Consider the following 27898-nt stretch of genomic DNA (forward strand, 5'->3'; position numbering starts at 1 on the left):
TCTTCCAGAGTGAGGAAACTTTTTGGTTGTTTCACCTGAGAGATTTCTGTGCTCTTCTTACCGTTTCGATGGGGGTGGGGCTCAGGTGGACAAAGGTGGTGTCACGCACTCTGGTGCACCAATCAGGATTTACAGGTATATTGTAGGGTTCTGATCAGGCAAGAAGATTAGCTGAATTTCTGAATTTTTGACTGTTCAGCTCTGAGTAAGTATTACACTGTGGGATGTTTTGTTCTGTTTATTACATAAATATCTGAAGTTCATGAAGAAAACTTTAAGATCTGAAACCAAGTTTTGCGGAGCTTTATGTCAATACTTAGAGATTCACTTCAAAAAAAAAAAAAAAAAAAAACATCTACAGAGCTCCATCATTCACACACATATCTCAAAGTTGTACATTTGGCAGCCAGCACTGACCTATCGCAGGTAATAACAAAACCAATGGAAACAAAAACAGCATAGAGCTGAACGACTGGAGCTTCCACCTTTTATACCACCTCTGTGTGTATATAGCTGTGCTGACTGAGAAGACACTTAGGGCGAGAGTTTTGTCTATTTTCTCTGCTCGCAGTGTCCTGACATCTCGCAGTGGTTTTGTAGTTTGGGAGCTGAAAATCTCTTTAGGCCTATTTTAAAAGTATACAGGAAAAAAAACATTGTATTTTGGGAAAAAATAAGAGGAGGAAAACGCCTGTCATCAGTCTGCTCAAGGGTCAGTCTGCCCGCATCACTCTTCTCTGGATGGAACAATGTCATACTTTTGTTAAGTTTAAAGTTTGTGAGTGAAACACACACGTTCAAGCAACGAGACACTCTTTGCACTTTTAAGACTTTTGATTCCACCTAATAAAGCAGGTGTATTTTTACATAAAAGCCTTGTTTGTTAAATTACATGTAAGAAGCTGAAAATTAAAGACGTTAAGGAATCGAGGCCTGTTTGTGAGCAACTGTGATATAGAAGGAGGGAGGGAGAGTCAGAGGACTGAGTTATGAGAAGGTCAAAAGCAGAGAAAAGCGGGGGTGGGGTTGGGACATTAAAAAGATTGTGTCCGTCTGGCTAATGGTTCTTTATGGCTCCCTCATGTCCTCAGATGGGCAGGATGACTGGCAGAGAGTGTGACCACTGGTAACTGTATATCACCTCTGTTTGCCCCCTTCAGCTGACGTCCCACTCAGCCTGAGACTGCCTGCCACGGTGAAGCGAACCACTAAAACACCATAAAACCAACAGACTAAACAGCCATTCATCATTACTGCGCACACACATGAGCCGCATCACACACACAAGTCTTAACTGTCCCACTCAGTGACTCAATGCACACATTAAAACTTCATCAAGTATTACCGATACAAAAAAGTCTGACCACTCAAACCTCAACTGCCATTTGTAATGTCCAGAAATAAGGCACTCATGGGTGAAAATGGTTTTGTTGGTCACTTTTATTGAATTGGTGATGACTTGAACCAAGTGCAAAGAAGCACTGTGCTCCTTGACGTACAAGTGTGGAAAAAAAGATGTTAGACAATGAGTGGGATGGATCCACCTCCACTGTGTTGCTAAAATCCAGTCTCCTGACCTGCCCAGCTCGGAGTCTGGAAGAAGAGAGTGAGGAAAAACTTAGATTAGACCATTTGTGGATCACAAAATTTTGCCGTTGATTGTGGGAAATGTGAAAAGTTAACATACATGTGCAAGCAGTTAAGCGCTGATGTTTTCCTTGTCGGGAGTGTGTAATGTGTTTGCTCTGTTGGTGAGCGCTGGGTGGCTGTGAGAGCTGACAGGGACCCTAAGCAGCCAGCCAGATGGCAGGCAGTAAATGTTCTCTATATGTAAGTGATTTGTAGCCTTGAGGACATCAGGATGTAGTAGTGCTCTGTGAGTTGTTTGCAGCCTCTTTTGTCTAATTACAAAAACTCCTTAATGAGGGGGGCCTTGGCTTTTTACAGGACAGGGTTATGGCAGCCCTCCTGCTGCAGATATTCAAACAATAGGAAGGAGGGTAATTGAGCACATCAAAAGATAGCCACTCAAAAGCTGGACAGTTAAAAAAGTGAATATTTAACATGTCTGTTGTAACTCCCTGGCCTTGGTGCTGCCGGGTGTCAGGTAAGCGAAACAACTCCTCAACCTGCTTTGACAGATGCGCACGTCTTCGTCGAGTCGAGAGTTGTGTGAAGCAACAGCTCGCAGCTCCAGTTCAGAGCAAGTGTGTGATTATGACATTCTGTGTAGTTGTAGTGCTTGAGCAGTCTACATACCACTAAAACACACAAGGTCAACATCAAAAACACTTAAATGGGATGACTGGACCCTGAGCCAGACATCTGCAACAGGTCCTAAGTGCAGGGAACTCCAGGCTTTGAGTAATGTTCACCAAAAGCCAGTGTGAGGATCCACCTTATTTACGTTGCTGAGCTGAGTCACTGAGCTCAGGCCTCGTTTTATGGTTGTTTGGAATCTACCTTGTCATTAGGCCTTTGAAGAGCAATGGAGGGATGAAAGCCTTAGCTCTGTTAAACTTGCTCTTACTGGCTTATTTCGTGTAAAGAGAGCTTTTGTTGATGGTTGTTCATCAACATTCTTTAGCCTTGTTCTTCTGAGCTGATCATTTGAGATGCTTTGAACCGCCCTGAGCTCATGTTGACCTTCTAGCAATCTGATCAGTAAAGGGAGGGATGGTTGCCTTCAGCGGGGTTTGCGTGCGTTTCGTATGTACAGTATGTGCGTTACTCACCTCATTCCTGTTGCTGTGGGCCTGCTTTTTCTCAATGTTCATTGCCAGCATTTGACTGCGGAATGAGAGGCTCTTGGTCTTCTCAATCACCTGCTGGTAAGGAGATACAGCGTTGTTCCCCATGACCACATGGCCCTGGAAATATGGATTAAAAAAATGGACAACAGATTCACAATAGCACCAATAAGCCAATCAAATTTGGCATTCCAGATACACCACACTACAAACACCAACCAGAGGTTGCACAGGTCCCATTCACATCTACTGTAGGCACAATCCAGATAATTCCATGTCATTCTGAAGGACTGGGCTATGATTTGCTGATTACAGAGAACTGTTGTGATGTGTATGCCAAAAAATTCAACATGGAGCCTCAGGAAAGGGACCTAACAAGGGTGAGATGTTGTGGTTGCGATGTCCTTACAGCAGTCTTTACCCTTCAATTACAAAATCGGGGACGCAAATAAAGCCTCTTTATCCTCCTGAGGACGCACAGGAGGAGTTTCAATAAGGGGCTACGTGACAGTCACAGCCACCGCCAAGTAGCAAAGGTCTGTTTAAAAAGCTTTGATTAATTAGTTAAGTACTGAGCCGATTGATTTAGGAAGAAGACAGAAGGTCTCACCAGTTTGGAGTCTATCTTGGCATCCAGCCTGGCGTTGCGGATAAGGTTCACGATCCATCTCTCAGCATCCTCAGGCGTCATGTTCAGTTTGTCAGCCAGCATGCTGTTGAAGAAACAGAGACACAAAGGGCTCCAACTTGGGTCTGGGTATAAAGCAAGAGAAAGGGTAAGGAGGTCTGTCTCAGCAGTGAGCAGATTCTCCTGAAAGTTAAAGAAAATACCCAGGGATGCATACAACAACTAAGAGCTCAGTCAACAGAACTGTTGGCATGGACCCGATGGACTGATTTTACTATATGTAGAGACCTTATGTTATTCACAAATCTCCTAAATTATGTTTTGAGGGATTTTTAATTAAAAAGAAAAAAAAAACTCCTCTAAAACCTTCCTTTTTAGACTCCACTACATTGTCTAAATTTTTGGATGGCAATGTTGGTGAGATGGTCAACTACACTGATAGATTACATTGGCAAAATGTTTTGTACAAATATTCATGGCTCCAAGAGGATGAATTCTAATGACACACCAGCACCACCATGAGGTCAAAATGTTTGTCCAATACTTTACGGTCAAATACCTCAAAAATGAATGACATTCCCATCTGCCTCAGCTGCACTGTTTCATGCAATGTTAGCATGTTAACTCACTAAACAAAGACAGTGAACATTGTAAACATTATACCCAATAAACATCAGCATGTTAGCATTGTCACTCAAACCTGAGGCTAATCATTTTTTTCTTTTTAATCACAAACATTCTCTGCCGTTGTTAAGATTCCCTAGGTAAGGTTAGTCTTTTGCAAACAGCGACTTCAGTTCGACTGCGCTGCTGTCTGAAAGCAATGTATCCTTAAAATATGTAATTGTACCAAATAACTCTTGGTTAACACTACATTATGATGAATGTTGTACATTAGTTGCCAAATGATTAGTCACTATTTTCTTTTGACAGTGTTAATAAATGGCCAACATACTGCATTTTGCGCCTCAGGCTAAAGGTGTATAATATGAAGCACACTCCAAAACACTTCTAATGGTCCTCTGCTAATGGGAGCTTGATTTACAGACTTGTATGAATAAGTCAATTAGAAGTGCTAGGACTACCCCATGTTGTGTGCTTCTGTGGTTACTTAACCTTTTATTTTTTGTACCTCTGTGCAGGACACACTCTCTCCCTGCCTGGCCACTTAAGCTTGTCATGACACACTGGTCCAACCACTGACTGTCCCTCAAAATTAAAAGCCAGGTTGGAGACTGGACTGTTCTTTGATACAGCTAGACGTGGATGTGTCACAGCGTAGGGAGGGGGGATATGAGGGTGGCTGGCATTCTTTGATCCACAGCTTTACCCAGTGCAGCTGGCTTCCCTTGTGGCTTTCAGAATAACTAGACCCCCTCGATATCCCCAACTAGACCCCCCCCACACACACACACACACACACACACACATTTCCTGCCCCCCTCCCTCCTGTCTGACCCCCACCACCCTCCACGCCTACCACATTTCATATAAGGGCCCCAATAAATATCCTCAACCCCTCTGTGCACTGCCCACAATTACTACAGCAACCTTTCTTCAAAAGCAAGATGCCGACCCCTCCCACCCCTGAAAAGCCTAACACAGATACTGTAGGTACAAATTTGTCATTGTGTATAGTCTGTGTTTGTTTGTACAAAATAATAGGGGTTATAAGGCCTGTACAAAAACAATTTACTCTACCAATTATCACTTCCTGGTCCATTAATCACATTCTGGAGACTCCTTCAGTGAGTAAGCTCGAATCTGCCCAGACCACACCACTTCTCACGCCATGGCTCCGCCGCCACCACCATTCCCAATTTTAACTGACACTCTCTGAGTCTGACTTCTTTAAGACATTCTTTTGGTGGAAAGTAATCTTATTTGGGATTTGTGATAATGTCTGTCTTACCTCAAGGCTCAAACAGAAAAAAGAGACTTGCACTTTCTAACCCATGAATGTTGGTCAAATGGTGGCAAAACCACATGAAGAAGGGAAGTGAAATGATGTCAGTGTCTGGATGGGGCATTAAAAGCATAAACAACAAATAAAGAGCATTACCTCAGCATAATGAACAAAATAGGGTTTGGTCTCCAAGTGACAGTGCATATCTCTCAACACTTCCACCACAGTGAAGTGATGGAAGAGGTGGATAACGAGTTAGAAAAACACCAGTTGTGAGTTGATTCATGTGCATCGCAGCAGCCCAGAGGAGGGAAAAGGGCACAGAGAGACTGATCAACCTGTCACTCACATCAGCAAACTAGTAACGCTAGTTCTGGTGGACAGCTGATTACACTTCAGGTCGTCAAAAAACCTGGAGAAAACGAGGTGTGACAACAAAATTGCTCCTATGGATCATTATTGGGAACCCAACAAGTTCGGAAAAGCGTCGGCTGCCTAATGACGCAAGTTTGGCCGTGATGGATAACACATGTCAGCAATCACAGCGTGACACTTTTAACACCAAGGATTTTACTCTGCAGGCCTACATGTTGCTACAGCTACTGGTGCATTGTTAACTGTTGCACCTCAAATTGATCGATGAAAAAAAAGATTTTGATTTGTCTTAGTGTTTTTCGACAAACATCAACACTTTCCAATGTAATCAAAACAAACACAAATCACACAGTGAACAAATGCTGAATACTACAAGCTTCACAAAGGTTATTTATTGCAGGACTTTAGTAATGGATTGCATTACAATGTATAGATGTGTGAGTTATGTCTACCCCATAAAGGTGTAAAAACTTCAACAGTCAACACCTGTTCAGAGCACTGCTCCATCATACTCACTGACATTCAGAAACGTCCTTCACTTATTTACCTAACAATCAAGTAATCTAAGGCAAATTCGAATGAAATTTGTTATTGGTTCCGATTTTACCCATGTGATTAAGTGATTGCTGTGCAGGGGTACCGGGTGTTTTGTTTGGCAATTCAGTAAAGTGGGGGCACATGTCAGTCAAGTCCAGGTCAGATATGATGATCAAAACAAACACGATCTGGTTTCCTCACCGGGGAGTAAAGCTAACCCCTAACCCCTCTAAACGTGATCTGTGCAGCACAACACAGGAACAGAGAGTGCCCCAAAAGGCCCAGGGCCTTGGCCTGTACCAGTCAAAGCCTCTAATCTAATTTATAAAAGAAAGTCTGGCAATGTTTTCCTCCCAGGAAAGACATTTGTATATCAGAGACAGGTTACTTTATCTCATTGTCTCTGAGAGAGGTCTACAGCAGCTACCCCTACTTAAACCTCAGAGTTAAAGTCAGAAAAGAGGGGAAGAAAAAAAAAGAGAGAAAAGAAGGGAGATGTGAGAGGGAGCAAGGAATGGGTCGGACTCAAACAACCTACACTATTGACATCCTTTGGCCCTTAAGCCAAGCAGACAGCCTCCAAGACTGGTTTCATTTTACACAACCATGATCCCGTTCCTTGGGGGAGAAGGGATCACTTTCATTTCGACCCTTTACTCACTCTGGCTCCTGAGCTTTCGACTTCAGGCTAGGGGGACTCCTGTGGGTCTCAATACCAACCTCACACTTGAAGAAAGGGGTCAGGGACTGGGGTCTAACACTCTTAGTGAAAGAAAGGAGGATCAGGGATCCTTCTCAAAAGTAGCCCCCTTCTTAACATGGCTGGCCTAAAATGAATGCATTGTTAAACACTAACATATGATAGCGTTTGGGAGACTCCAAGCCATTTGGAGGAACCTCGCTTTCGGCTTGGGGTAAAATTGATTTTTCGGGGAAACCGAAATGATCGTGTGGTCTTTTTAATGACTCAATTGTGAGGTGGAAAGATCCTCAGTGTTACATCCAAATACACAAGACACTCCTTCCAACTACCAGCGAGCTGTTGTGTACAAATACAATCTAGTGATGAGGGGGGAAAAAAAACGGCCCAAAAGATCACGTCTCGAGCATTTACTCAAAATGTCAAAGGACAAGTGTGCATTTGAGGTCAAAGCAGGGTCTCGCCACTGAAACGTTCATGGAAGGACTAAGGAAATAAACCCTGTAAATCAAACAGGGAAAACAAAGCTAAATTGGAAACACACACTTGGGACACTGAAAAGTCTAGACAAAAGGATGTGTGTGTATGCAATTACGAGTGCAGGCTGAATCACATTTTCACTCCCTACAGTACATTTTACATAAGCTTTTATTGCATAAAATAACTCAATTACGCAAACTTCTGGTCTACTTTTGTGTCCCAAGCTGTGGGTAAAAGGCGAGCTAAATATCTGTGAAACCATCATAGCCAACAGCTGTAAAAATGTCCTCATTAAAAACAGCCATCAAACTCATCTGAGTCCAGGCTTGGGTACAGAGGGCTTCTGGGCAGAGTACTAATGACATGGAATTTGGGTGTCTGTCAAAAATAGACATGTTCTGTCCATCGTCACAACACGGCCAAAAATAAACATGGAAATCCCTGAAACTGTCCCCGATACACGTCCCTGCTTCGGAAACCTCAACAAACAAAGAGCAAAGGACACAGAAAAAAGGTGAAAAGTAGAAAAATCACCGTTCAACTTCCTCTTTCAGTGTTACCACTAACCTTTGTGGTCCTTAACAAGTAAATGGATCCAATTGCAGTAGGTCTGCCAAAAAGAACCAGGACTCCTAATCAATTCCAGACAATCTGCAACTGGAGATTTCGACAGAGCCTGATCATGTTCCACGGTTCAACCTTGACTACAGACCTCCACGGCTCTATATAACAGTCAATGCAATCATTTTCGTGTCAACAGAAGTAATTCATTCCCTCTTTCCACTGAACATCATGTGTTCGTGGACCATATTTGAAATGCAGACCTCGCTTCAAATCTTCAGTATTCAACAATACGCCTGAGGAGCACCATACTATGAATACAGCTTTCTGAAAGCAGTGGGAAATTTGTACAATAAATTAGTGAGGAACAGGATAAACAAGAAAATGATATATGCATTACCTAACATCAGAGATTAGGCACATCAACAAGAACAAATCCTTCCTTACAAAGATGAGGATTAATGGCTGAGAGGGGTGAATGCCTGTGTCTTTATCTTTGTCACCCTCTAGAACTGATGTAAAGAGGCAGCCAAATCCTGTAATCTCTTTTAATTGCAGACAATTACTATAATCTTTTTTTTCCCCCCCCTCTCCGCTAATGCTCACTATAATTAGCATTGACTAAATTTCTTGGTTTTGGGGAGGGATCCAAGGTCAATTTTATTTTAATGTAACTAAACAAAATTTTGAAACAGGAGTCAATGGAGACCTACAGAACCCCCTGACCTCCATTCCCCCTGAAGAAAAGGAGCCGAAATGTTCCTGTGCATTAGAGTAGCTGGGAACTTCTGAAGCCGTCCGAATCCTGACCCCTTCTTGGGAGAAAACTGTTCGTGAATTGCTCTCGGACAGGTGGTCTTAAAATTTTAGTGAGCAGAGCGACCTGTGGAGACCTGGAAGCAGTTAAACCTCACAATGCTTAATCCTCAAGATGTGTGCGGTCAGCATGGCTGTGTGTGGACGGGGCAATAAACACTTATCTGTGAGGAAAATTCCACTAATCACAAAGGCCATGTTCTTACTTCCTGCTTACTGAATGCTCACAAAGTCTAGAGATAGCAAACATTACTTCCTGTTAGTCTTTAGGGACGTCTGTCTGAATTCTGCTGTGCAATGTGTTCAGGATTTAAGAGCAACCATAGCATCACCAGCGAGACGACTACTACTCATTACTGACTTCCAAAATGTTAGTTTCACTTGGTCTGGTTTGTGTTTAGTGACTAACCTGATGCTAATGCACTGGTGAATTCTGCAGAAGGTCTCAAAGATGAAGAGGCGGGCATTCTCAATAAAGTCCTCCAGGCAAGCAACCAGGAAGAAGTCATTCACAAGGACCTAAGAGACAGAAAGCATGTTACTTAGAGGCAGTGCAGATATTAAACAGATACTTATTTCTGTCTATTTATTGGGCCACTTCAAAGTTTCTCTTATAACAGTTTAAAGTTTGCGTTAGGGGAAGCAATTAAATACGTCTGAGCCTTTCTTAGACTCATTAGAACAATCAATCAGAGAACTTCAAACTGAACAGCAATGGTGAGTCATGAGAGCAGCATTACAGGCTTCAATCTTTCAGCTTCTAGGAATTCCTGTCTTATTCAGTTAAGCAAAAAATCTGCTCACTGAAACCATTTTCGATATATTCAGAGTAAACAGGGCAGGGAGGACCATACTGGCTACATGAATGTTAACAAAAGGTTGATTGTTGCAAAAGTTTTAAGGACAAAAGTTGACTCTATAGGTCAGTAAGTAAATAAGTAAGTAACCCAGGTCATTTAAAGTGCTTCAATTCAAGCTTAGGCCGCCACATGAGACAATACACTACGAACAGAGCCAACCACAAAGATGACCACACTGTGTCAGTCATCTGGTCTGGTGGTTCAGTGTCAAGTCTCCTGTGCAGGATCGCCAAATTTCACAGCTACAGTCGTCCAACGATGGCAGCACCACCAGTCCAAATAAACTCTCAGATGGCAGCGAGTCTTTTCAGCAGTCTATACACAGTATCACCTGTGTCTTGTTACCCGTAAGAAATACGGCCTTGCTTGGACTCTTTGACACTGCCGCATATGGCCGATTCATCTACTTCATCTACTGTAAATGTTCATGACCCAGCTATGGCCCCAGAGGTACCACTGTGTGAAATGTTCCCATTTCTCAGCGCTTGCTGCATTCCAACTCTCCACTGAGTGCTATTTCACATCACAGCTCTCCATCTTCAAAAGTTCTCTAAGAATTACCAGCTCTTGGTTTTGCTTAAGCTTAGAAAGCTGCTATCTGTCCAGGGTTCTGCTTGAATAAATCCCAACTACATGGTGCTATCAGGCAACGCACATTTCAGCTATGACAACGCTTATCTAAGGCTGATAAACTTTGAAGAATTAAGTGCCCTAATTACTGTCATCTGGGATTCAGACCACAAAGCTAAAACAAATTTTGAAAGGGGCCTAAATAGCTCTTTTATGCGCAATCTGAGGGCCTGACTATAGGTAGGCCTATACTTTTCATTCTTTGACATGAAAGCATCTAACATCTGAGAGTGATTCCTTATTCAGGTGGAGTGGGAAAGAAACAAAAAAAAAAGAAACTCATACAGCCTGAACAGGACAATTTACAACAAGCTAAACTCTCCCTCTGAAAGCACTTGGCTCAAATTATTGTACAGAGTACAGTGAACTGAAGACAGGGGAGCTGAAAACAATACCCATATCTTGCTATTACAGCAATCAGTAAATAGATGGGTGCCACTCCTCTCAATGGCTCAAAATTGATGCATTACAAATGCTCATCAAGACAACAGCCCATCCCAGTGGGGTATCCGTTTACCTCAATCACTCCACGCTCTATGAAACACCCTCTTACCTCTGAAATACTGCGCTTTTTAAAGGCTCGCGTGTGAATTTCTGCAGGGGAAAAAAAAAAACTGCCCTGACTTCAAAACAGGACCATTTTGGGAAATGTTTGCAGACCATCACAGGCAATGCATTAAAGGTGCTGTTAAACATTTTTTGGAACCACCCACCTCGCTAGACCCTGCTCATGAACTGAACAGGGCCAATAGAGGGCTTTAGTGTCTACTGGACATGCCCTGATAAGACTGACAGGTAGGCCAGTGTTTAAAGCACCTGGAATAACTTGGGCTCTGACCTCAGAGATTGAGCATCTGTTACAGAGCACCATGAGGCAAGGTCAAGACCAATCCAGAGAGTTCCTAAGAAGTGCATGCAAGTGTTTAACAAGGTCGGTGATTGAGGGCGTGTGTCATGTCTTAGCTGAAATCGGATACAGCTCTAATATTGTTGATGGTACATGTCATCATTTGAAGATGGCCCCTGGAGGCCTCTGAACAGGAAAAATCCCATTTTCTTTTGGAACAAGCTGTGGGGTTTTTTTTCTTACCAGATTTTTTTGAGGGTATAACTAAGTAAAAACAAATCTGCCCACATGAGTTTGGTTATAACTTGCTCATTTGTTGCTGAAGCTGAAGACTTTTTGTTATTAGCTTGAAAATAAGCTAAAACGAAACGGAACCTTCAGTAAACCACTGACGTGATTTATACACATTTACTCCTGTGAAAGAACCATTTGATCGGGCCAGATGTTTTTCATTTTGAAGGTTTATCGTCAAGAGGCAAAAGATGAAAAAGGGGCCAAATAACCCTTTAGCCTTTAATTCCTCTGTAGGTCCAAATTATCAAGTCATCTGGGAAAACCAAATTACAGTGTGTATGCAAAGAATGCACTTGAAGATCAAGTTATGCAAAATATACATATAACACCAGCTGGGACACCTGTTCTCTCTCTAAAACTGATTACAGTCCATTGATTGTGTCCCCAGAAATGTCATCAAGGCAACACACATAATTTACCATGAATCATTTTTCTTCTTCTTATTATTATTATTATGCTTTTACTTTTTAAAAAATACTATATCAGAGAGATGTTTCAACTCTATCGTCATTTTTCAGGCTGTAGTTTGCGGCGTCTTACTGGTGTGTGGAACCAATGCAGTCTAATACTACTGTAAAATATTATTCAGCTACACACCCTCTATTATTCCTGTCAGTATACATTCATGACACATATACTGTATGTGTCGTAGAGACATACAAAATGATCAAATGAAAGGTCAATGTCTTTGTCTTTTTGTTCCACTAAGCGGTAGATATCTAGATTGAGGTCACTTCAACATATCAAACTATAGCAAAGCATTTACTGGGTGTTCAGTGTTGTTGTCCACATACAAAGAGGACTTTTACTCTACTCTCACATCAGGGACTACAGATACATTTAGGCATTACAAACCAAAACTAAAATACATGCTCTAAATGGCAGAGCTGTGACAGATCTCGCTCTGAAAACGAGTGTCTGCACGCCTCTGCAAAGACTTTGCTTATAAAGCTTTCACTGTTAACTACTAGCCTGATGGGTCAATTACAGGCCATAGTAAAATCTGACTGCAGCCTGAGTCATACAGTGTCCAAGGAGACCTCTATATCTGACAATATGATACAAGGCACAGACTATCACTGTTTTGTCTGCACTAGACCCACGCAGAAGTCCAGCAAATAGAAACGCTGTGTGAACAGGCAGAAGGTCAGACAGAGATCACATGATTACTAACCATGTTTACTACAATGCTCTGTGTGAAAGTTCAGTAGTCTGACCCACAAATCAGAGGTCCTCAGAAGACCTCAGCATTGTCACGGAGAGGCACAATAACCCAAGACCAACTCCTGTCTCATAGTTTGGGAACAGAAGGTTGAAATGAATGTTGTTGAGGTTTCTGCAGCGGTTACTCACCGACTCACACTCCCTGAGTTTCTTCTGAGCACTGTCGAAGTCAAAGTTCACGTACAGGCACTCCACAAACTCTGTGATCGGATCCTTGTAGGTGTAAGATTCCTGAATAATATATATAATAAAATCAGTTATGATCTCCAAATACATCTATATGTCTTTATCTGTCTAAGCTCCTTTTAAAAAAATAAAAATAAATAAATAATAAAATAAAATAAAGCCAAGGTTTAGCTATGTTAAGGTGCAAATAAAGCAGACATATATTTACATATATACACACACACACACACATACATAGCAATATCTAGTAAAATATAATGTGATACACATTTACCACAATTACTAAATTTGAGTTTTGGAATCAACGTGTATATTCAGTAAAAAAATAACATAAATCCTAGTGTTGTTCAGTGACTGGTCAAAATGACCACCTGCTGAGCACAATAGCTAAATAAACAGTTTACAAGGACATGAGCAAAAACACATTTCAGACCCCAAACACTTGCAAACTGTGCTTACAGAAAGAATCCCAACCTGACCTGAGGCCACAGAGCAGAGAGCACTGAGCACATGTTTTAGTGATTACCCGCTATCCAAGATGGTGCTTAGCCCACCGAAGCCCCGTCTTGTCACTGGTACAGAAGGCACTGGCACACTGCATTCAGTCAGTTCACAAACATTTATCAGAGGTAATGGGTTTAAGGCTTCTGCAGCTTGGCCCCAAACACTAACGTACACTCTCTGCTCTTAAAAGAAGTGTTTGCGATGCTATTGGGTTACATGGTCAGTTTCTCATCCTTCAAAGCCTGTATGGCCTATAAGCAATGACCTGATGACTGTCTGGAAAGGACAAGTCTATTACCTGCTGTATGACCTTCACCAAATCCTTCAGAACCTGCCGACGCTTACGGACATCCTTGTTTGTGATGACCGCTGTGGTTAGGTAACGCAAGATGTGGGGGCACATAGTCTGGATAGCATTGAGGTATCTGGAATGAGGGAGTATAAAAGTAATCACTTATCAGAGCAAAGACATGATCTTTACAAGGACACACAATATAACATTTTGGCTGCTTATTGGGCTCGTGGCATTTAGAAGAGAGAAAAAAAGCCTTTGCAGCAGAACAGATAAATGTCCTAAGAGGACTCTCGCTGCTGGACATGGGTCCCAGATTTAAGCCGTCTCTTTCATTAGTGTCCTATGAGAGGGAGGAGGAAAAGGAAACCCTGACAAGAAGATATAGATCAGTGAGCAGGGACCTGCCCAGTAGCTGAAACCCAATCCATCAGGGACTGATGTTTCAACCACAGGTCAACTGGCTGAGGGCTGAACACAAGAGACAGGACGCTGTTACAGGCTGATTCTAATCCCACACCAACTCAGGAGACAGTGTTATGTAAAAACAACATGTAAGGTCTGCGCACACACACACTCACAAGTACACACCACTTTCCTTGTCAAGATGGCAGTCAGTCAGCATTAACTGTACCACCAAAACTCCTTATTGGTTTCTAAATATCTATCTTTGAACTTCACCCTCCACTCAAACCCCCACTGACCAAATTAAATCAGAAAAGAGGAAGTGGAGTGGGCCCCTTCAGGTCTCCTGTAGCTGAGTCCAGAGGAACACATGGTGTTCAGAGAAAGAGTGCCGACAAAAGTTTAATTAGTTGAAACAATTAAAGGGACGGGGGACCTGTGGCAGTTGTGATGTCGAGTCTAAAAACAGAAGTGGGCTGCTTGGCAAAGCCATCGTCAGCCTGGTTTTAGAAGAGCTCTCCTCCTCCCTCCCTTTGTAGTTTCTTGACTCCCGTGGAAGACCGCAACGCTCCATGCTGTGTTCCTGATTAACTTACACCTACTCACTCCCTGGGGGGGGGGGGGGGGGGGTCCAATAGCAAGAAAGTGAGTCACTGTACCATATCTGGGGGGGCATTCACTCTACCCCCGCTTAGGAGGCTTCATGTGTTCCTTTTTTTTTTTTGTTTAAGTTTTGAGGCAACAAGCATCACTGCACTGGTTTGCTGAAGATGCTATTGAGGCATGCAGCCAAAAAATCAAGTATGAGTTCAAATTTCCTCTGTTCAAGGGGGGGGGGGGCAAGGTCCCATTTCACAGCTCGTCTGGAAGAGAAAAAGATGTTGAACAACTGAACGAGTAATGCAGACAATCAACTGACTCTGCAGTAGTATTTTCCCAGTTTGCACCTGTATCATACTTATTAACTGAGCATTATTGGCTCTGAGGTCAGTGCAGTCTGTCAGTAGTACACAAACAAGGCTCTGGACCAACATCTGCTGACTGCAGGGGTAACGGAGGTCAAATGTGGAGCTGAAGGCCAGCCACTGGTCACCGACTTCAACCAAAGGAAGTACTGGTCAAGAGATGGGAAACTAGAGCCAAGCCAAGCCTCAGTGGGGAAAACATGAGGTTTCTAGACTGTGAAACTGCAAAGCACACAAAACTACCTCAGTTTATCCACACAGATGGTTGGGTGAGCTTTTCATGAGTAATTATTGGGCAGGCCTCCTTAATCATCCACAATAAAATTAAAAACTGAGTAAAATTCAGGGAACCAGACATTTGAGTGTGCTGTGTTGTGGTCGCCTGTCATACTGTCTGTGGAGCCCAATCATCTGTACAATTATACAAGCCTGCAATCAGAACAGGGGGGAGGGAGCTAAGACATCAAAATAGGTGGTGTGCAAATTTTAACACAGTGTATAAAGTTTCCGATTTGCAATACACATGGCCTCGTTCTCGACTTGGAGAGTAAACAGACCACACGAAAACACACACTTCTGAAACCACTTTAAAAAATACCAGCGGGGTTCATGAAGAAGCCCACCACCCAAAACTGTGTTATTACAGCAAATGGTTTTCTCTAAATCAAGTTCATGCTATAAAGTGACTGCCCTTTTCTCCAAATCCTTTCAGGATCAAGAATTATTTTGGAGATGCAAAGCAGTGCTCAATCCAATCACTTAAACCACACACATACTGTACCTATCACACAACACATCAGAAAAATACACACAAATGGTCGCAATACAGCAACACAAGTGGAGACAAAAAAACTATTTGTCAGCAACAACCGTTATCGAAATAAGTAAAGAGTTAGTTATATACTCTCAGAAGTATAAAGTGGCAGCTTTTGCTTGAATTTTCCAAAACATTAACCATAACCACTATAATTTAAGGTTGAACTAAGCTACACAACTTTGCCTTTCTTGTTGCCCCTGTTTAGCAGAAATTAATCTTTAAATTAATCTTTAAAACTACTTCCAGATATTCTCTCATGACTCTTTAATTTCCTGGGTGTAAAAGAACAAGAGAAACCAAGAGACTGAAAAAGTAATGTGTTAAAAATGTACTTACTGTGGCTGATACAGAAAGAGCTCGATGATATTGTCCCTGCCCTTGGGGTGGTTGAAGAACACAAAGAGAGACCAGTGAATGAGCCATGTCCTCTGCTGGAGAGACTGGAGAGGGGAGCTGACAGACTGGACAGGACAAAGACACAAATCCCAGCGGGCAGGAGGGACGAGGGGTGCAACAGAAACCAAGAAGAGGCAGACAATAAAGGGGAAAAAAAAAATTAAATTAATTTGGAGACAGTTACTGTACATAGAAGCAGTCCTCTTCTCCAACAAGGCACAAGAAAAACAAGAGACATTAAGTGTGCTTGCCTCGTAAATGGCCATCAATCAAACAGAGAAACCACTTCATACTCAAACCCAAGTTCCTAAGTAGTCAGATGAGTGCGTGTGGGTAAGGAATAAAATGCCACAGCAGAGCTGTACTGAAAGTGAAATGTCAATATGGAAGTCTATGTAAGGGAATCTAGATGAGGTATCAAATTCTGAGAAGTGGGGCATTTACGTTGTTATCGATAGTCTCCCTCAGGCGGGTGAGGTCCTCCATGGCTGCCTCCCAGTTCTGCATCAGGATCTCAGAGGCCAGCTTGCCCCACAGAGAGTTCAGGGCATTCCTGTCTGTTGATGGGACCTTGTGAACAGACAAGATGGGACACATGCTAAAATGTGTAACACAATATGTAACATTACAACATAGGAAAAAGCATTTTTTTCCACATTATTTAACAGACCAAATGCTGATTAAGAGCTTCATTATACAGGTTGGCGAGCTGTTCAGGGACATCTGCCTCCAACACACTGTGAGACCAGGCTTGCCACTACTTGCCTGGCTTCAGTGGCACTGCTGCGCGGCGCAGTCACTTTTCTTATTTATACTGGATAAACTGATTAAATTATGTCATGCTAGGGGTATGGAGCTCAACAGAAAAAGAGAAATGGATCATGAAAGACTGTTTAGCTTTTTATAAAAACCAAATTTGCTGCACTTTTAGATACGACGCCCACTGCACTGCAGCTGGCCATACAGTTTGATACTTTAGAATTACCGCATCAAGTAAAGGCATGTTTGGAGCATGTTTGGAGCATGTTTGGAGCATGTGTGTCACTGCGCTGTCCGAACAATTTGCAAGAACTAAATCATTTTAATAGCAGTGGAGTTTACTTGATTGTGTAATGGTGAAAGTCCTCAAATCTAATTGCATATCAGCAATGATAGACTTATAATCAGTGCCAATTATAATTTGGGCCTAGTTACAGAAAACATTTCAAACGTAATTAAACTTGTCTGTAGTTAATAATAATCCAGTGATTTAGTACGCTGGTGCCATAATGGCCAAAACTGATGCAGCAAAGGTCCAGATATCCTGTCTTTTATTTCCTAGTATGAAACAGAAGAAAAGACTCCAACGTCTATCTTTGAAAATGTGTTAATTTTATATGCACATTAAATGTAAGTATGATGTTTCCAGTGATATTTGTCAACATTGTTTTGCAAATTTTAACTCCACTTCAGTCATGACAATGATAACTGCACTGATCTCCTTCCATTACCTTCAGTAACTCTGGACAACTCGGTGGTTATCACGGGGTAATTAGGCTGAAATATGAACTGACACTAACAAGACACATCTTTGTGAAGATAATCACTCTGAAAAAACGTTGCAGGCTACTGTTTCTGATTTCCAGAACAGGCTAAAACAAACAAGAAAGAATCAGGTAATGAAAGACAGGTTGAGAGTGCCTCTGAACCTCAGCGGCGCAATCACTCTGCACTGGACATTGGACTACACCCTAGGGCTCCTGGGAAACTCTGCGCCACAGTAGTTCACGATAACACCAAACACCAGACGCAGTGACATGAGTCAAGCAGGAAGTCAGGGTGGGTGTCTGCTGAGCGGCCAGAGAAACCTAGATGCTAACCACACGCCCCCGTACATTGACGGACGGCCGCTGATGTGGACTGTGAGACACGACAGACGTACGAGTGGAGGAAACACTAAAAAAAGAACAGGTTTCCGCTAGAACCCCACAAATTGGTAAGATTATTCAAATATAAAGGTTTCTCTTTTCAACTTGGCCAAGGACCAATTACACACCGATAACATTTCAACAAACTGTTATAATATGAGACGGTGGCAGGTAAGGGGAAAATGTTTGGAAAATCTCTTGTGGTATTCCCCCAAAGGAGAACACAGTAAGACGGTGTGTTCTTTGATCACAGAGTACGGCTCAGGTCCATTATGAATGATTTTTTTGTTTGTTTGTTTTTTTTTTTAAGTTCAGAAGTCACAAAAGAGGTCAGTATTGTAACATCTAGAGAAAAAATTGGCTACGCTGCCAGGATAAAGGTCAGTGTTTCATCTGTTGAAGTGTTTTGTTTTGTTTGTTATTTTTTTCCCTCTCTTGGAAGTCCCTGCCTGCTACGTTTGGCTGACCTCCAGGTCATTATGGCAGCTTTCTACACACACACACAGTCTGGCTTTCACTAGTGGCCACGCTAGAAAAGTTTCAATACCTGGGTTTTTCCAGCAGTTACCTTAAGTTTCCATTGGTTTGTGAAATGGGCACATTTCGCTGACTGACCAGCAACAATAAATTTACTGTGCTGGGGATCCGACGGGATACTCAATCTTTATTCTTAACATTCAATCCCTGCATTAAGTGATGATATGAATAAGTTGCTCTTTTCGGGCTAGGCCACACTGTAACAAGACCTGAGGCATGGATTTTGCAAGGCTGGCTTCCTTCGTTTAATTGACTGGGTTTCCCACGTTAAATGACTTTATGGAGCCTCACCTCTCCCATACGGGGGAGGGAGAGACAGACAAGGGGCTTGTGAGGATGGGAGGTCCACAAAACACTGAAAAGAGGGGAGGGGGAGAGCAGTGCACAGACTCCCACTAATGAAATCCATTTCTACCCCCCTCCCCATCTAAAAAGCCTCTTGCATTGTCAAGAGTAAGCAACAGATATCTAGTTACAGAGCCCGATCTGGCTGGAACTTAAAATGAGGGGTTTAACAATTTGAGGAGTAAAAACAAAACAAAAAAACCCCTCTATGCTGGACTTTGAGCAACATACCTCAATTAGAGCAATTTTGGTTTATTTAGACTGAGTTGCAAAGCCATAAACAACTGTAGCTGGAACAGTGAGACAGATCCGTTGCAAGCTTTTGAAGACTTTTCTTTAATGCCTTTTTTTTTTGAGGGGGGGGGGTGGAAGTGGAAAGCTTGGGCAATTACTTGTCATCTCGTCTCGGATGCAACTCTTCCTTCTACAGATTTGAGCAGATCAGTTAAAAAAAAAAAAACCCATCAGATGAAGTACCCAACTGCTTTGGGTTAAGAGGGTTGTTTGTAGTGAAGAGGGTTCATCACTGCACGGAGCTGCTGCCAAGTTTTTCAGGAGGGGACACTACAGCACAGTGAATGTGCATGACTAGCCAGCGTCACTGACATCCCAAAGACAAGAGGCAATACAGTGCAGTATCAAATGCCAATTAGAATAGGAACAAAAGATGGTCCTAATGTTTTTCACTCTAATGAATAGACAAAATGTTGATCTTATTCTTGCCCATTCTTTCAGGGCTGGTTTTGGCACGAGTCCTGGCTTTACCGCAAAGCTAAAAGTTGAACCAAAGACAAACAAAAGCAAGAGGACAAGTGAGTGACACTTGGAAACCACTGACTATGCAGGCTGATTCCACTGGCCATTATGGGATGTTCAGCTGAGCTGAACTTACCAACACTTGGTGTGAGATTACACCATAAGAGTCACAAATCGCTAAATTTTCCGCTGAAAAAATTGGTTTTAAGCCAAGAGATAAAGGGGATAGACACAAGCTTGAGCATTTTTGATCTTGAAGGAAATCTTAGAGTAGACAACAGCTGATGCCACTCAGGCACTGCTGGACACAGGTCTCACAGTCGCTGTGCAGTTCCTAATCAAAAGTTATTTCTCAACATGGCCAATAATCTGGACTAGTCCAGAAGATAAAGCTTAACAGTCAAACCTTCAAACACTTGTTCAAGAATCTAAATAAAAGACAACCCTCACAAGATGAGGTGGCAACTTTCATACAATTAAAATATCCCATTATTTAATATGAGACACCTCTACAGTGACTCAAACGTAAGTCTCTGACTAAAGCTACGGAAAGGTTTTCAAGCCTTTTGAGAAGCAGCAGTCCCTGTAGCGGAGCTGCACCTACTCCATTCACCGCCTCGTTCATCTTTCACTCATTTCTGAGGCGAAGCGAGAGAAGCCACGAACTCCAGAACCCAGGCAACAAGTCGTTTTGTTTATAGAGGAAATAGGGAGTGTGCATGTGCACTAACAAGAATTCTGCCAGTGCTCTCTGTGAACTGTAATTATCTTCCTCTGCAAAACACACTTCAGCATTATCTGATTTTAGAAAATATTTATCTTGAAAATCATTTAATCAGACTCCTTTTCCATTTTCCTCCATTTTCTTCCAGCTCATCAGTTTAGACTGAAGTGCTGCCCACCTATCTCACACACTCACACACACTCACACACACTCACACACACTCACACACACTCACACACACTCACACACACACACACACACACACACACACACACACACACACACACACACACACTCACACACACTCACACACACACTCACACACACTCACACACACTCACAGACACACACACACACACACACACACACACACACACACACACACACACACACACACAGAAACACCTTGCAAACTGTGTGGAACCCTCTTCCTGCTAACGAAGAGATACCTTGCATAACTAAGCACACCATAAGCTCAGAAGTCGTGACAAGGGACTCTTGGCCACAGCACTCCAATCAATAAACTGTCTACCGAAGCCCACCCCTTGAGAAGACTACAGACAGATTATGCAGTCCGCCACTGATCACTTGGCCCAGTAAAAGATCCTACTCAAGTCCTAGAGCAGCAGTCTACTCCTAATACAGAAGACGTGCAGTGAATTGAATAGGCAATGACGTAGGCTTTTCACATTCAATTACTTCTAAGTGTTCTTTTCCTTTCCTATGCAAGCACTGGCCTTTTGAGGAATTAAAGCAATCTGGCAAACAAAATATGATGTTCAATTTTAATATGTCAGAAAAATGCCTTAAGCCAGTATAAATATGAGGGTAGTAAAACACCACAGACAACTCTGTAAAGTGAGGTGAGGTATACATCAGTCAGTAGACATCACTATTAATGTTTACTGGTGTTGGATGCGCATGATAAAAATCTGAAAACTTACCAGAACACGGAAGAAGTAGAGGTACTCTGCAGCACCGGAGTAGTTTCCACACTCGTACTGGAACTTGGCATATCTGTACAGTGTGTCCAAATACTCCTGACGAAACTTCAAGAGAAACACGAGCACATCGATTATTACAAACAGAGAAAATGTGACCCGCTGTCAGACCAAGTCAAACAATCCTTGAAGCATATTTTCAATTGGAACGTTGTCTTTCCTCTGTAATTTTATGCAGCTCTGGTGCCTCAGGAAATTCCACTTATTTGTCATATCTGTTGGTGTTTTTTCAGGGTTACGGTGTTGTATTTTGTTTTCTTTAAATCGTGATTTAAAAAAAAAAAATCTAATTTTAATTTCATATTTATTTGTAGCAGTGACATAGTTTCCCTGCTGTGGTGGCACACCACTGCTAAATGAATATAGTGTAAACACTGCTATACCGTATCAGTGGTATTTTGCCATGGCAAGAGAATTTTTAACTTTTGTGACAAATCTGCCAAGAAGTGGTCATATGAACTAAATTAGCAATGTATATGTATATATAGGACTATCATTTCAAGCCTACTTGTCTTCCTATATTTAACTGTCCTTCCTGCTGTCTGATATCTCAGAGCGCTGCGCACTGACGTCAGACTGTTCACTAAGGTTCAGTATAACTGTGACAGGCACTGGGTGCTCTGGGCCGCCCAAGCCTTTCCCACAGCAGAATGTGGGGCCCTGAGCCTGGGTTGTGTGGAGGTGCACTGAGGACAGCATGCAGGTCAGCGGGATACCGGAGTGGGAGGGGACCGATGGAGGGGAGGGTAAGAAGCCAAACATCACGGTAAATATAGAACCTCCGGCATTCTTGCGGCTCTATCCATGAGTCCCGAGCTACTCCGTTTATTCTTAACAATTCACCACAGAATGTAAATGTCCACAGAATTTGTGCAAGCCATACAAACCCTGAAAATGAGTTAAGGGTTTTGGGAAGTAATTCTGCATTTCCCTGCTCAGCCTGCCCCTCCCACTTCAACCCCTAAAACAACCATGGGTTCACACAAGAGCCATGGGAAATGCAGTGAAGAAGCGAGATGTCAGCAAATCAGGCCAACTTACGTTATGCTTTTCTGCCAGATAGTCAAAGAGCATTCGTCCATCTCTGCAACACACACACACAAAAAAAAGAAACAGTTCCTGTAGTTAGAAGCCATTTAACTTGAGTCGCCATTTGGCTGCCATCCTGGTGTTTGGAGCCCCATTCAGGTATATTTTTCCACTTCTGGTCTAAATCAAGAGCTGTGCATAAATGAAGACCGTTTCACTTCTAAAACAGTGCGATGGGCTGTTTATTACATTTGGTTTGGCTACTACAAATCTATGCTAGCCATGTCTAACAAATTATGTCTGGTGAATAAAGTGAACACTGATTTCTAAGCACAGCCTCAGAGTCTCTATGGCTTTGTCAAAATAAAGGAATGCACTGGCTTTTCTAAACTCTTCTGTCCCAACTGCATTTTACAACTTTGTCTGTGACCTAAAATCTTGGTATTTATGTGGACACCACACTGAAACTACGTGTCATTTTAGGTTACGTGCACTTTTAGAATGTGAATCTAAGAGTGCATTTGCTGGCACGAGTGATGTGTGTTTAGTGAATTTGATTTATTCTGCAGTAGGATTCTTCACTGCTTAAGCACAGGTTGTCTCCTGCTTGTTGCCTAATAAAGGACAGACTCTGTAAGGTGTGTTATGGGAACACTGACCCTGATAATATGTATAAGTCAATCACTTTCTATTCCTGTTGGAACCAAATTGTCTTTTTTTTTTTTTTTTTTTTTTTACTTTTTAAACTGTGTATTTTTTTAAACTAAACTGCAGATGTAACCCCCTGCACAGACACAGAGTGAGCAGGAGAACAATATCTGCGCCATGTCTTAACAGGGGTACAAAATATCTGACATTTTACTTTTCACTTGTTATGAGATTTAGATGAGAGCCAGCTGCTGAGATGTACAACAAGTGGCAGCTGTTCATGAGGACGTCTGCACAGCATTACTGCCACCTTCTGCACTGAAAAAGTCAAGGAGCCCTCAGCAGAATGCTGACTCAAAAACCCAAAAGTGGTTTAATTGCTTTAACAAGTCCAAACAAATTAGAACCTAAATCACAGACCACCCTAATGAGGATCATAATCCACAGAGTGTATCTAGCAATGGCAAACTGTTTATAGATATGATAATAACATGATTTACTATGATGGCTGGGCTTGTTTTCTGGCTTCAGTAGATGTTCAAATAAAGCCTGGTAAGGCCTGTAAGCTAACCATTCAATAAAAATACAGAGACCAATAGGTTCTGTTACCCTGTGAAATGCTTTGTGGATCTATGTGTACTAACCCCAATGGACAGGGCATTAAGGTTCAAATTTCAACCCATTTGTCATTTTCAGCCCTGGATGATTTTCTAATCCAGACACATTTTTAAAAACAAGCAGCTGCATCAAGCATAATTTAGGCCACACTGGTGAAATAAAACTGGCTTTGGAGAGCATTCTTCATTGACCCCAGATGGGTTTTCTATTGTTTTACAAATCCAGTGGTATGAAGGATAAAATAATGTATAACTTAAGACAGATACATGATCCCTCATCCAAAAGGAAGATTTCCTCCTTATTCCATACCAACGAACAATAACATATAACATGTGCTAAATCAATGTTGATATTATCAGGCTTCAAATCTCACATAACTAATCTGTGGCTTAAACAAACAAATGTCTACAGCCCAACTAAAGCGATGTAAGAAAACGGTACAAACTGAGAAGAGATGAAAATGGAAAATGCTTTTGATTAACTATAAAGACTCTCGCCAAGAAAGAAAAGAAAGGATAAAGACTGAATATGACCCAACTATTTTAATCACAGTAGACGACAAAACAGTCATAATAAAGTTAACCACAACATCTTGCATCTTTGCTGACTTTGCTCAGTGAAAGCACTGAAAAGGCTAAATAATTTTTTCTTTCGAAATACAGTTCCATGGACTCTACAAAATCCCTTTGCAATACTGCTGTGCAATCTACTGTTTAAAATGACAGGTTTTTATTCATCCTAGAATGATGGAAAGTAAGTCCAGCAATAAATTTCCCATCCTCACTACAGTTAATCATATCCTACATAAAATCAGTTTCAGGACAATATCTAAATAAAGAGGAAAGATACTTGTCTTCATTTAAAAAAAAAAAAAAAAATCCAGGCTTTACCTGGTGGACTGCATCTGCCTCGTTGTCTCGGGGTCCTCAAACATTTTCACAATAGGTTCTGTCTCTGACTGCAGCTGCTTAAGCTGGGCCACAACCTCCGTCCTCTTCTCCCTCAGAGCTGACACAGGGAGGATAAAAAAAGTCATTAGCTACAGCAACGACATGAACCAACATGTGCACGGCCTGCACCCCAGCACTGTAAAACAAAGTTTACTGCTAAATCAATTCTGAATGGAGTAAGTAGTGTAGCGCTGCAGCTCTTTATGATGTCTATCAAGTAATATTAATATCTTCCTTGGTTTTGTGTGTGTGTTAGTGCTGCAGAAATGGGGATGAGGAGTGTGTGTACACCAAGAGTCAGGACTTACACTGGGGAATTTCCTTTTCAGAAAAAAGGCTTCTGTACACATCCATAGCAAAGTCCACCATGTTTGTGTCACTGAGAAGGTCCAGTTTTCCATGAAGCAGTTCGTGCTCATTGTAGATCTAGGAAACAGAGTCAATTATAGAAGACAGAGGTGAGGGGGAGGTTTTTGTGCAATATTATTATCTAACAAGGAGCCCCTGACAAATTTGCAAAGACCGAAGTAAGGCACAAAGTATTTTGTAGATAATGAATTTGTCCCATTTTCTCCATTCATAACTTGTGGTCGTGCCTTAACTACCCAGGCCCTTTTGGTCATGTGATTTGTATCAACGTTCAAACGCTAAAAAATATATGTATAGCTTTATAACGTAAAAGCAACTGCTGCCTAAATATACATAGCAAATCCTTCTGGTTTGCATGTGTACCACTTTGCACGTGTACCACTTTGTTCAGCTTCCACGGATTAGCATCGCCTCAGAGAGGGCTGTTCTGAGTGTTTCCCTGGGCAGCAACATCGCTGACCTGCAGTGTAGTAACGTGTGTGGGAGCACTGCTCAACAACTGTGCACAGCTTAATGCTCCAACTTTATGAAAAGCACGCTCCTACAATCGGCAATCAACTGAATCCGTAACAGCGCGTGGCTGGTTTAGCCAGTGTAAAGCTAATCCCAATGAAAAGCACCACTTCCGGTACTGTCCTTTTCAAATGTAAAATTTAATTGAACTCTTTCGTGTCATGACATAGTGCGCAATACTTTATATCGTAATGCTAATTGTATTTTCACTGCTAACATCTAACTAATTGCTTAATTTTTTTGTGGAATTAATTCTGACTGTTGACTGTGACAGTTTCAGAGTTTCAGTCAAAAGTGACGCGTCGTTCCACTTTTATTTTGAAAGCCGCAAGCTCAATTTCCGTCCCCGCTCCGGTTAAGTAAAGTTTCTTAACACAGCTGCGGAAAATGTGACTCTCTTTAGCGTTCGTGGCTTTTACAAGTGTTTAAAAGTCATAAGTTGTTCCCAAAACCAACAAAAAATGAACCGAGGTGTTCATAGTCTCATTTATTTCGTACCTCTTTGACAGACAGGAACTCCAGCAGAGGAAAAACGAGATGACGGTCTAAAAAGTGGGCAATTTTGGTGGTGAGGTCGTATTCCGCCATCTTTGGTCCGGAGAAAGGGAAGCGGATGTATGATGCAGCTGTGTTCAGAGGGACTGACCAATCAGCGACACTCTCATCATACTCAATAAGAAGTATATGACAAGACTTGTGATGCTGATTTTACAGTGCTAATATGACGTTTGTATGCTAATAGAATTATGTATATAGTATAAAGTAATGGTAATAGAGCACTTAGTAAATGATTGATAGCTAGACAGATAAATTTACTTTATTTTGTAGGTTTTCTAGAGCTTTTGTAGCACACTACTCTTTTTTCACCAAATTTTATTTCTTTCAGCTATGCAGGTATGTTTATACTGTTAAGTTTTGTTTAGTATTTTTTCAGTTCATTCTCTAATGGCAAATCATCTAGGTTCAGACCACTCTCCGGTTGTTTATGCAGTGTCCAGGACCTAATAATCTTATGACTTTGTGACTTTGTTCATGCCTTAATGGTAAATGGCACTAAAATTAAAGTGAGAATGCTTTCGAAAGTAACAACCAGTTCTCCTTGGCAGTCTTGTGCACCATTATTCAAGGCAGGTAGGTTGTTCCAAGCATTTTGGAGAACTTGTCTCAGTTCCTCCTCGATTTAGGCTGCCGCAGTGTCTTCTGTCTCTTCATGATCCCAGACTCACTCCATGGTGTTGACATAAGGACTCTGTGGAGGTCAGACCATCTGTTGCAGGACTCCATGTGTTTCTTTTTGCTGAACATAGTTCTTTATGAATCTGTAACTGTAAATTTGTAACTGACCTGACTGACAAACACCTAAAGTCCCTAAAAGTTTTTTTTATTTTTTTCTGGTTTCTGAGAAGGATGCATGACTGTGACTTGTAAACCTTTCAAAATTCCCATAATTTCCTTGTGGTGTTGATACAGTGAAACATTTCATTTATAAAGAGGGATCCAAGTGAACATTTTGTTGAATGTGAAAACATAGGCTTTCCTCCAGACACCACCAATATGTCTCCTGAAAGCCTGTGTGTGACTTCTTTATGAGACTAAAACCATTTGAGGGCAAATATAGTCATGATGAACCCCCACTTACCAGCCTGCTAAACTTAAATGAAAACAACCAGATCATTTCCAATCATTTGACTTTTCCACAAGGTTAGAATGTCTTCACTGTGCATCTGAACCATCCTTTTTCCTCCCCCTTCTTTTCAGCAGCTGCCTCATAAAGGTGCCCATGTGTCGACCATACACAGCCGACAACAGCCAATATCAGCTACTAAATGACCCATCTCTAATAGGTTTCACTACTGCCTTGTTTTCTTGACAACCACATGGCACTGTCATGTATCCTCACACAATTCTGCCCTTGTTACCACTGGGCTCTCTTTCTTCCACTCTCACTTCTCCCTGCTGCCTGACAGCAGGTAGAAATGAGTCATAAACAGACACCACTCACCATGGCCAGCTGCTGTTTTACTGGGTGCTTCTGACATAGTCAGCTCTGGCTCAGTGGCAGCTTGCTTTAAAATGAAAGGAAAAAAAGAAAAGAAAACACAACTTTCAATATAAAGTTACAAGGAAGTACCTTCTGTGTTGAGGTTTTATTTTCACTAATGTGAACAGGTAGCGCTCATGTGCATTCCTTCATGTTCCTATTTTCCTGGTGTATTTTTACATTTTCCTTCTATTCTCTCACTTCTGTTCAGTATTTTTTTGAAGCATTTGAATTGTTAAATATGTTGTGTTTAATATGTAATATGCAATATGGAACACATACGTGTG

At 41.8% G+C, this 27898-nt stretch overlaps 2 protein-coding genes across 2 annotated transcripts in view; both read right to left on the reverse strand.

Annotated features, from left to right (window-relative positions):
• Positions 1-15535, reverse strand: part of rspo2 (R-spondin 2) — a 74834-nt gene extending 59299 nt beyond the window's left edge. The window contains exons 1-2 of the mRNA XM_041044421.1: positions 15531-15535; positions 8048-8052 (exon numbers count right to left, since the gene is read on the reverse strand). The gene's annotated coding sequence lies outside the window, so the exon portion shown is untranslated. The remainder of the gene's footprint in view (positions 1-8047; positions 8053-15530) is intronic.
• On the reverse strand, positions 1423-26172 carry eif3ea (eukaryotic translation initiation factor 3, subunit E, a). Its single transcript, XM_041044418.1, has 13 exons — positions 26069-26172; positions 24997-25114; positions 24629-24746; positions 22485-22527; positions 21387-21491; positions 16618-16743; positions 16114-16238; positions 13597-13723; positions 12738-12839; positions 9163-9272; positions 3361-3463; positions 2736-2870; positions 1423-1593 (listed from the first exon to the last, which is right to left on the reverse strand). Exons 1-13 carry the CDS (start codon positions 26156-26158, stop codon positions 1558-1560), a joined length of 1338 nt encoding a protein of 445 aa, XP_040900352.1. The 5' UTR covers positions 26159-26172; the 3' UTR covers positions 1423-1557.
• Between the last annotated feature and the right edge of the window lie 1726 nt (positions 26173-27898).

Source organism: Toxotes jaculatrix, chromosome 8 (assembly GCF_017976425.1).
Source record: "Toxotes jaculatrix isolate fToxJac2 chromosome 8, fToxJac2.pri, whole genome shotgun sequence".
Lineage (NCBI taxonomy): Eukaryota > Metazoa > Chordata > Actinopteri > Toxotidae > Toxotes > Toxotes jaculatrix.

Coding starts and splice junctions, on each gene's coding strand:
- eif3ea (XM_041044418.1), bottom strand. CDS start 26,158: ATGGCGGAATACGACCTCACCACCAAAATTGCCCACTTTTTAGACCGT. Junction 3,464..9,162: donor CACCAGTGCATTAGCATCAG/GTTAGTCACTAA, acceptor TTTCTTCAACAG/CATGCTGGCTGACAAACTGA. Junction 2,871..3,360: donor CCAAGATAGACTCCAAACTG/GTGAGACCTTCT, acceptor CCATATTTCCAG/GGCCATGTGGTCATGGGGAA.